General features: G+C 46.1%; 2 protein-coding genes and 1 long non-coding RNA gene across 5 annotated transcripts in view; all 3 read left to right on the top strand.

Annotated features, from left to right (window-relative positions):
- LOC105521377 overlaps positions 1-4,805 on the top strand; it is a 33,454-nt gene extending 28,649 nt beyond the window's left edge. Inside the window, exon 3 of the long non-coding RNA XR_001003264.1 lies at positions 4,209-4,805. This is a non-coding gene — a long non-coding RNA (uncharacterized LOC105521377). The remainder of the gene's footprint in view (positions 1-4,208) is intronic.
- LIN28A (lin-28 homolog A (C. elegans)) overlaps positions 1-4,805 on the top strand; it is a 26,607-nt gene extending 21,802 nt beyond the window's left edge. Inside the window, exons 3-5 of the mRNA XM_011955588.1 lie at positions 513-697; positions 1,447-3,772; positions 4,203-4,805. Of these exons, the coding sequence (XP_011810978.1) occupies positions 513-697; positions 1,447-1,663 (402 nt within the window). The 3' untranslated portion in view covers positions 1,664-3,772; positions 4,203-4,805. The remainder of the gene's footprint in view (positions 1-512; positions 698-1,446; positions 3,773-4,202) is intronic.
- Positions 4,806-7,295: 2,490 nt separating this feature from the next.
- Positions 7,296-9,538, top strand: part of DHDDS (dehydrodolichyl diphosphate synthase) — a 47,960-nt gene continuing 45,717 nt past the window's right edge. For 2 of the 3 annotated variants that reach the window (XM_011955585.1, XM_011955587.1), the window contains exon 1: positions 7,296-7,925. In XM_011955585.1, coding sequence (XP_011810975.1) covers positions 7,863-7,925 — 63 coding nt within the window. In that variant the 5' untranslated portion in view covers positions 7,296-7,862. The remainder of the gene's footprint in view (positions 7,926-9,538) is intronic. The other variant, XM_011955586.1, reaches the window with a different exon arrangement.

The raw sequence follows: 9,538 nt of genomic DNA, 5'->3' as shown, positions 1-9,538 counted from the left end.
CCAGGCTGGAGTGCAATAGCATGATCTTGGCTCATTGCAACCTCCGCTTCCTGGGTTCAAGCAATTCTCCTGCCTCAGCCTCCCAAGTAGCTGGGATTACAGGTGCCTACCACCACACCTGGCTATTTTTTTTATTTTTAGTAGAGATGGTGTTTCACCATGTTGGCCAAGCTGGTCTCGAACTCCTGACCAAAGGGGATCCACCCGTCTCAGCCTCGTAAAGTGCTGGGATTATAGGTGTGAGCCACCGTGCCTGGCCCTCTGTTCTATTTTATTAAGAACTTTAAATTCTTAATTTAATAGCTATAAAATATCATGCATCTGCTTATATAATTATGATTTTTGTTAACGTACTGGTAGACTTTTGTTGTTCGTAATTGTGGTGACTCTTTGAGTCAGTTTCCTTACCAGTAAAATAGGAGTACCATCACATTTGATTCCTACCCTACAGGAATAAATGCTCCTGGTCTTTTGGTATAGTAATGGAAACTAATGTTATTTCCCTTCACCAGAGTAAACTGCACATGGAGGGGTTCCGGAGCTTGAAGGAGGGTGAGGCAGTGGAGTTCACCTTTAAGAAGTCAGCCAAGGGTCTGGAATCCATCCGTGTCACCGGACCTGGTGGGGTGTTCTGTATTGGGAGTGAGAGGCGGCCAAAAGGGAAGAATATGCAGAAGCGCAGATCAAAAGGAGACAGGTATGGACTGGAAGGCAGCTTATAGGTTGCTAGGGCATCCCCAGTCTCCCAATCCTGTCACTTTTGGGTCACAGAGCAAAACACGAAGGGAAGCCTGTGGTCCCTGGCAGCATCTGGAAGGCTGAGCACCTGCAATAGGTGTGGGCAAGGGCAGTAGGTGAGGAGGGCACTGGGGGTGACTTAGTGCTTCTACTTGGGACAAGTAAGTTTGCTCTGTGGGCTCTAGCCTCAATTGTTAAGTGAGGGCAGTGATACTAACATCCTAGGATGGTTTTAGAATTAAAGGAGATCACGGATTTGCAAATGATGGGACAAGATAGTATTATCTATATCTGTTGCTGCTTTATCGGGTCTGCAAATGGTGGGTTTCCTTAATCTTGCTTGGTCTTAAAGCTCCTTAGCTCTGAACAGATACTATAATTTGGCTTCTTTAATTTCTCTTATATTAAGGGTATGGAAGAATCTCTCCTATCCTCCAAGTTGCAGTTCCCAGTTGGGGTCAGTAACTTCTATTTCTGGTGTCTTGGTATTTTCAAGTTGACATGAATCTGAAGAGATCACCTAGACAATTAGATGTGGAAAGGACTTAAGAGATCATTTAGTAATAGTTCTCCTTTTGTAAGTGGGAAGTTTGGTCTCTGGGAAGTAAGTGACAAACCTGTACCACAGCCCAGGTGTCCTCATTCATGAGAATCATCTGGCCTCTTCTTGCTCCTTTCTCTTACTTTTACCATCTTGCTTTGTACTAGGTGCTACAACTGTGGAGGTCTAGACCATCATGCCAAGGAATGCAAGCTGCCACCCCAGCCCAAGAAGTGCCACTTCTGCCAGAGCATCAGCCATATGGTAGCCTCATGTCCGCTGAAGGCCCAGCAGGGCCCTGGTGCACAGGGAAAGCCAACTTGCTTTCGGGAGGAAGAAGAAGAAATCCACAGCCCTGCCCCGCTCCCGGAGGCGCAGAATTGAGCCACAGTGGGTGGGGGCTATTCTTTTGCTATCAGGAAGTTTTGAGGAGCAGGCAGAGTGGAGAAAGTGGGAATAGGGTGCATTGGGGCTAGTTGGCACTGCCATGTATCTCAGGCTGGGGTTCACACCATCACTCTTTCTTTCCTCTAGGTGGGGGGAAAGGGTGAGTCAAAGGAACTCCAACCATGCTCTGTCCAAATGCAAGTGAGGGTTCTGGGGGCAACCAGGATGGGGGAATCACCCTGCAACCTGCATACTTTATCTGAGGCTCCATTCCCAGAATTTCCAGCTTTTGAAAGTGGCCTGGATAGGGAAGTTGTTTTCCCTATCCAGGGAAATAATAATTCCCATGCCAGAGCGAAGTGATTAAGACCAGATTCATGGAGCCAAGCCACTACATTCTGTGGAAGGGAATCTCTCAGGAGTAAGCAGTGTTTTTTTTTTCACATCTTACATCCTCATACCTACTTTTGGGATAGGGTGCTGGCAACTGTCCCAAGCAATGGGTAATGATGATGGCAAAAAGGGTGTTTGGGGGAACAGTTGCAGACCTGCTGCTCCTGTGCTCACTCCCGCCCCATTCTGAGCCAATGTGATTTTATTTATTTGCTCCCTTGGATACTGCACCTTGGATCCCACTTTCTCCAGGATGCCAACTGCACTAGCTGTGTGCGAATGACGTATCTTGTGCATTTTAACCTTTTTTTCTTAATATAAATATTCTGGTTTTGTATTTTTGTATATTTTAATCTAAGGCCCTCATTTCCTGCACTGTGTTCTCAGGTACATGAGCAATCTCAGGGATAAGCCGGCAGCAGCTCCAGGTCTGCGCAGCAGGAATACTTTTTGTTGTTTTTGCCACCATGGAGAGCAACTATTTGGAGTGCACAGCCTATTGAACTACCTCATTTTTGCCAATAAGAGCTGGCTTTTCTGTCATAGTGTCCTCTTGAAACCCCCTCTGTCTTGAAATGTTTTATGGGAGACTAGGTTTTAACTGGGTTGCCCCATGACTTGATTGCCTCCTACTGGAAGATTGGGAATTAGTCTAAACAGGAAATGGTGGTACAGAGGCTAGGAGAGGCTGGGCCAACTGAAAGGCCCAGAGAGCAAGCCAAGATTAGGTGAGGGTTGTCTAATCCTAGGGCACAGGACGTGTTTTACATCTCCAGATCCATTCTTCACCAGATAAGGCTAGGCCTACCATGCACCACAGGGTGTGTGTGTTTGTAAAACTGGAGTTGCCAAGGACAAGTTTTAATACCCCCGTACTTAATCCTGTGCTGTCGAGGGATGGATATATGAAGTAAGGTCTAAGATCCTTAACCTTTCAAAATTCTCGGGTTCCAGGGAGACACACAAGTGACGGCTTTGTAGTGCCTGGGGCCTGTGTCCTGCCCTGCTGCAGTAGTGATTAATAGTGTCATGGTAGCTAAAGGAGAAAAAGGGGGTTTCGTTTACATGCTGTGAGATCACCACAAACCTACCTCACTGTGTTGAAACGGGACAAATGCAATAGAACGCATTGGGTGGTGTGTGTCTGATCCTGGGTTCTTGTCTCCCCTAAACGCTGCCCCCTCTCTAGTATTGTATTTGTCTGGGCTTTGTAGGACTTCACTAAGTTGATTGCTAGGTGGCCTAGTTTGTGTAAATATAATGTATTGGTCTTTCTCCGTGTTCTTTGGGGGTTTTGTTTACAAACTTCTTTTCGTATTGAGAGAAAAATAGCCAAAGCATCTTTGACAGAAGGTTCTGCACCAGGCAAAAAGATCTGAAACATTAGTTTGGGGGGCCCTCTTCTTAAAGTGGGGATCTTGAACCATCCTTTCTTTTGTATTCCCCTTCCCCTATTACCTATTAGACCAGATCTTCTGTCCTAAAAACTTGTCTTCTACCCTGTCCTCTTTTCTGTTCACTCCCAAAAGAAAACTTACACACCCACACTCATACACATTTAACACTCGGAGTGTCTCCACAACTCTTAAACGATGTATGCAAAAATCCTGAAGCTAGGAAAACCCTCCATCCCTTGTTCCCAACCACCTAAGTCAAGACCATTACCAATTCTTTTTTTTTTTTTTTAAGATGGAGTCTCACTCTGTCACCCAGGCTGGAGTAGAGTGGCATGATTGGCTCACTGCAGCCTCTGCCTCAGCCTCCTGAGTAGCTGGGATTACAGGTGCCCACCACACCCAGCTAATTTTCATATTTTTAGTAGAGACAGGGTTTCACCGTGTTGTCCAAGCTGGTCTGGAACTCCTGACCTCAGGTGATCTGCCCACCTCGGCCTTCCAAAGTGATGGGATTACAGGCATGAGCCACCACGCTGGGCCGACCATTTCTTGATGTATTCATGCCAAACACTGTAGCCGGGCACAGTGGCTCACGCCTGTAATCTCAGCACGTTGGGAGGCTGAGGTGGGTGGATCACGAGGCCAGGAGTTCAAAACCATCCTGGCCAACACGGTGAAACGCTGTCTCTACTAAAATACAAAAAAAATAGCCGGGTGTGGTGGTGCATACCTGTGCTACTCGCAAGGTACAGGCTGCAGTGAGCCGAGATCGCACCACTGCACTCCAGCCTGGCTAGAGCAAGACTCTGTCTCAAAAAAAAAAAAAAGACACTGCTGTATTTTGGATGGATCAAACCTACTTAATTTTTAATCCTAAAGTAGAGAGATGCAATTGGGGGCCTTCCATGTAGAAAGTGGGGTCAGGAGGCCAAGAAAGGGAATATGAATGTATATCCAAGTCACTCAGGAACTTTTATGCAGGTGCTAGAAACTTATGTCAAAGTGGCCACAAGATTGTTTAATAGGAGACGAACGAATGTAACTCCATGTTTACTGCTAGAAACCAAAGCTTTGTGTAAAATCCTGAATTTATGGGGAGGGAGGGTAGGAAAGCCTGTACCTGTCTGTCTTTTTCCTGATCCCTTTCCCTCATTCCTGAACTGCAGGAGACTGAGCCCCTTTGGGCTTTGGTGACCCCATCACTGGGGTGTGTTTATTTGATGGTTGATTTTGCTGTACTGGGTACTTCCTTTCCCATTTTTTAATCATTTTTTAACACATGCTGACTCTTCCCTTCTCCTTTCCCTGGGAAAATACAATGAATAAATAAAGACTTATTGGTACTCAAACTGTCATCCCTTTGTCAGATGTTTTTGCCCTTCCCATAACTCCCACTTTCTTGGATTGGGACTCACAAGTCACAGAAGAACCATTACATTTTCCTGTTCAGCCACTTTGTTAGGAATGAATCTTGAAAGTTCAGTCCTCTTAGCACCTCATTACAGTGGATTTTTGTTTCTAGTTAAGGCCTCTTGTCCTTTCCTTGGAAGCTTCCACATTCAAGAGGGGATTAGGGGCTTGGCATGCATAAGAATGGGGTTGCCTGTGCCACTGGCTGGGATGAAAGGATGGGGCCATGGCTTGGGGCATGAGACCCTAATAATACTTTGTCCCCTACTCCTCAAAGTCCTTTACAAATCTTAATTAATTAACCCCTTGCAGCACCCCAAGGAGAGAAATGTGTTGTGGAACTGGGGAAATTGAGGCCAGAGGAGATTCACTGACTAACTATAAATGCAACATTTTCTTTGAGCCAAAGTTTGCTTTTTATGAGCATTGAATTTTTTTTTATATATCACAAGTCATCAAGCAAGAACACTGAATTTTAAACATCTATTCCCACTAAGGGAAGGATTTTAAAAAGGAAAAAAAACTTGATTGGAGGCAAACCAAGTATATTAACATAACGTGCAAGGAAACAGGGAAACCAGTTTAACTCCTCAAGCCTGACATTATCAGAGCAAGGGAAAGAAGTTTCATACATCTACTCCAGGGACTTTGTGGCTCCTTAATTGTACCAAAAGTCAAAGCTGACAGTAGAACCTCATAAAGCAGCAAACTACTAGTGGACTTAGTTAAATTGTCTTGCTGCAAAATGAAGGAAGTTGGACTGAAATTTACTCCCCAGGTTGCAAAGCAGGAAGGATGGAAAAGTTGAATACTATTCATTTCTACTCATCTCTAGGGCTTTCTCTGATCATGTTGCTGTGTTAAAACAACCCCTTTCATTAGAAAGAGTGGAAGACATAATCAATTAGAAATTGCCAATAAAAAATCTCTTCCTTGCCTCATTTCTTTAATAATATTGTAAAGTGAAATGCGACAAAGGTTCTTTGACAATTGTGAATTTTTATTCCACTCAAAACATAATACATCATAAAATTGTATTACGCTTTGCAAGAAATACTGGTTGTGGCTGGGCCAGGTGGCTCACGCCTGTAATTCCAGCACTTTTGAGAGGCCTAGGCAGGCAGATCACGAGGTCAAGAGATTGAAACCATCCTGGCCAAAATGGTGAAACCCTGTCTCTACTAAAAGTACAAAAATTAGCCAGGCGTGGTGGCACGCGCCTGTAGTCCCAGCTACTTGGGAGGATGAGGCAGGAGAATCGATTGAACCCGGGAGGTGGAGGTTGCAGTGAGTTCAGATCGTGTCATCACACTCCAGTCTCGGTGACAGAGCCAGACTCCGTCTCAAAATACATAAATAAATAAAAATAATACTGGTTGTATAAGAATCTGTAAAGAATTTTTTTCCTCCTTTTTCAATTTTGAGAAAATTGAACTACTTTTTTTTTTTTTTTTTTGAGACGGAGTATCGCTCTGTCGCCCAGGCTGGAGTGCAGTGGCTGATCTTGGCTCACCGCAACCACCGCCTCCAGGATTCAAGCGATTCTCCTGCCTCAGCCTCCCGAGTAACTGGAACTGCAGGCGCCCGCCACCACGCCCGGCTCATTTTTTGTATTTTTAGTAGAGACGGGGTTTCATGATGTTGGCCAGGCTGGTCTCGAACTCCTAACCTCAGGTGATCCGTTGGCCTCCGCCTCCCAAAGTGCTGGGATTACAGGCGTGGGTCACCGCCTCTGGCCTTACCGCTTCTCCTGAGTTCGTTGGGACAGGTCTTGGGTACCCACAAATCCTAAAATATGCGTGCCTTAAATCGGCACAAAATAGATTAATATTCTGCGCGTCTGTAAGATTGGCTGCGGCTAGAAACTTCTTCCCAGACGATTAAATCCACTAAATAAAACACGAAACGTAACGAGATAATTTTTAAGAGTATGTACCAGTGCTCTAATGAAGCCCGGTTCTGCGGCATTCCCAGGTTAGGACGCTGCCTTACCCCATTTCTCAGCAGTCCTAAACTGCCTTCGAAGGCCGAGAAGCGCCTGGATTCTTGCCCCTGGCTCATTTCACTGGCGCGTTTTCCAGAGGCCTCCCAATCTGTGAGTCTACCGACCCTTCCGCTCCCCACGCTGGGCTCAACCCCGTCTTCCCCAGCTGGTCCCCCAGCACGTGGACTGGAGCCCAGCCTCCCGCGCCGCTGGGTCACGTGAGCCTGGCTCTCACCCTCGCCCGCTTCCACACCCCACAGGACTGAGAACTGCCCTGCCCCTAGCCCGCAGGCGCAGGCGCAGGCGCAGGGCAGGGCCTCCTCAACTTGGGTGACGGAGAGGGCGTGTCGCAGCGCCCAAAGATGACGTGTTCTTCTAGCGCCACGTCGTGAGGAAGTGCCGGCCCACTGAAGCTGTGGGGACGCGCCCAGCGGAGCGAATCAGATGCCACTGAACTGAAGGGGTGAACTAGAGGAGAAGAGGGTGACTGGGCGGGGAACAGCTGCGGGAGAAGCAAAGGGACGACTGAAGGGATAATCAGGAGACCACTGAGGCGTGAAGTACCGGGGGTGCGATAACTGAAGGGGTTAGTAACTGGGAGCGCAGAGTGGGAAACAGCTTGGGGGAAGATGGAGAAGGAAGAAACGGGGAATGATCAAGATGTGGGCACCATGATGTGGCAGGAAGCTGACTTAGATGTTCAGAAGAAGTCAGTGCAGATACTGAGGAAATGGGAATGGGAACAAGTCTGCAAAGCCACGAGAACCGAGGAAAGGCTTTTGCCCTCCAGAGGTCTCATTGCCTTATAAAACTCTGGGTGGTAAAATTATAGGCTTAGACCAGTGTCTTTGGATTCTAATGCTGGCTGCTCTCCACAGTCCATCTGATTCCCCAGAAGTCAGTTATAGCTCTTTGCAAACCTTGGTGACTTCTTATTTTCTTTCTTGTTTATCCAAGATTACCTGGCTGGTGTTTGGTTGTTCTGGGGTGATCATCTAACTGGAAAAGAACTATGTCATGGATCAAGGAAGGAGAGCTGTCACTTTGGGAGCGGTTCTGTGCCAACATCATAAAGGTGAGCAATGGCCCAGAGCACCAGTTGGCCTTCTAGTCAGTTGGATAATCTTATATCAAAACCTGTTATTAAAATTGAGCAATTCATGATGTTAAGTGGAATTTAGCAAGGAAACCAAGAGTCTTAGAATGGTAACTTCCAGGTCTACATTTCTGGTAGACTTTTGTCCTAACTCTGACATTTTCAGGAAGCCGAGGCCTCTCAATATCATTGGGCCACCTAGACTGCTAAGTATTCCTTATAGAGAACTGAAATTTGTTTCCCTGGAATGTTGATCCACTGTTTCTTGTGCTGTCCTCTGGATTTAAATAGGTTAATCTTTGATATATTCTTTGATCTGGCAGTAGAGCTTGGGGGCTGGGCCTGGTCCCTCAGGCCTATAATCCCAGCAATTTCGGAGGCCGAGGTGGGCAGACTGTTTGAGCTCAGGAGTTGAGACCAGGCTGGGCAACATGGCAAAACCCTGATTCTACAACAAAAATGCAAAAATTAGCCAGGCTTGGTGGTGTTCACCTGTAGTCCCAGCTACTCAGAAGGCTGAAGGGGGAGAATTTCTTGAGCCCGGTCAAAGCTGCAGTGAGTCATGATTGCACCACTGCACTCCAGCCTGGATGACAGAACGAGACTGTCTCAACAAAAAAAAAAAAAAAAAGTTCAGAACGAGACTCTGTCTCAAAAAAAACAAAAAGAGTTTGGGCTCTAGAGGCAGACAAACATGGCTGAAATTCCTGTTTGTTTTTTTATTTTGAGACGGAGTCTCGCTCTGTCAACCAGGCTGGAGTGCAATGGTGCAGTCTTGGCTCACTGCAGTCTTCGTCCGTCTCCCAAGTTCAAGCAATTCTCTTGCCTTAGCCTCCCAAGTAGCTGGGGTTACAGGCATGTGCTACCACACATGACTAATTTTTATATTTTTAGTAGAGATGGGATTTTACCATATTGGCCAGGCTGGTCTCGAACTCGACCTCAGGTGATCCACCTACCTCAGCCTCTCAAAGTGCTGGGATTATAGGCCTGAGCCACCGCACCTGGTCTGAAAGTAATTTAGTAATCACGTGACTTTAACAACTGTAAAATTGTTATGAGAATTAAATGAGACATTAATATAAAGCAGTTAGCATAATGTCTAGCAGTTCTTAATTATTATTAGGGTTGTCTTTCAGCCATTTGAAGACTATTATCTCCCATCTTCCCCAAATCTTCCCTCAACTTTTTCTCTAGGAATCACAGCAATATTATATCTGCCTAAGACAGGTTTGAGATTGGGGCCAGTCAGCTTGGTTTTGTTTTTCAGCCACAGGCTGTCAAGCAGCAGTCAGTAATGAATTCATGAGTCAGTAACCTTTATACAAGCCCCACACATGCTCACAAATAAATGCCGAGTGATCTCAAGCAGTCCAGGAAATGGGAAGTATCTCCTTGGGGAACCACTGCAGTGGTATGTTTGGAAGAACAAGCTGCATAACTTGAATGGATTTTGGGGGATGGAAAGGCTGTATGTGGGAGACAGAAGTAGAAAAAGGAGAAGTGTTGATGAGGAAGCAGGCAGGGAAGAGCCCTCCCAGGTGAGGAAAAATAGGCTAAGGAGTACATTTGTGTTATGGGAGACAACTCAA

This window comes from Colobus angolensis, unplaced genomic scaffold (assembly GCF_000951035.1).
Source record: "Colobus angolensis palliatus isolate OR3802 unplaced genomic scaffold, Cang.pa_1.0 Scaffold4, whole genome shotgun sequence".
In the NCBI taxonomy this organism is placed as follows: Eukaryota; Metazoa; Chordata; class Mammalia; order Primates; family Cercopithecidae; genus Colobus; species Colobus angolensis.
This window is presented reverse-complemented; position numbering and strand designations above follow the sequence as displayed.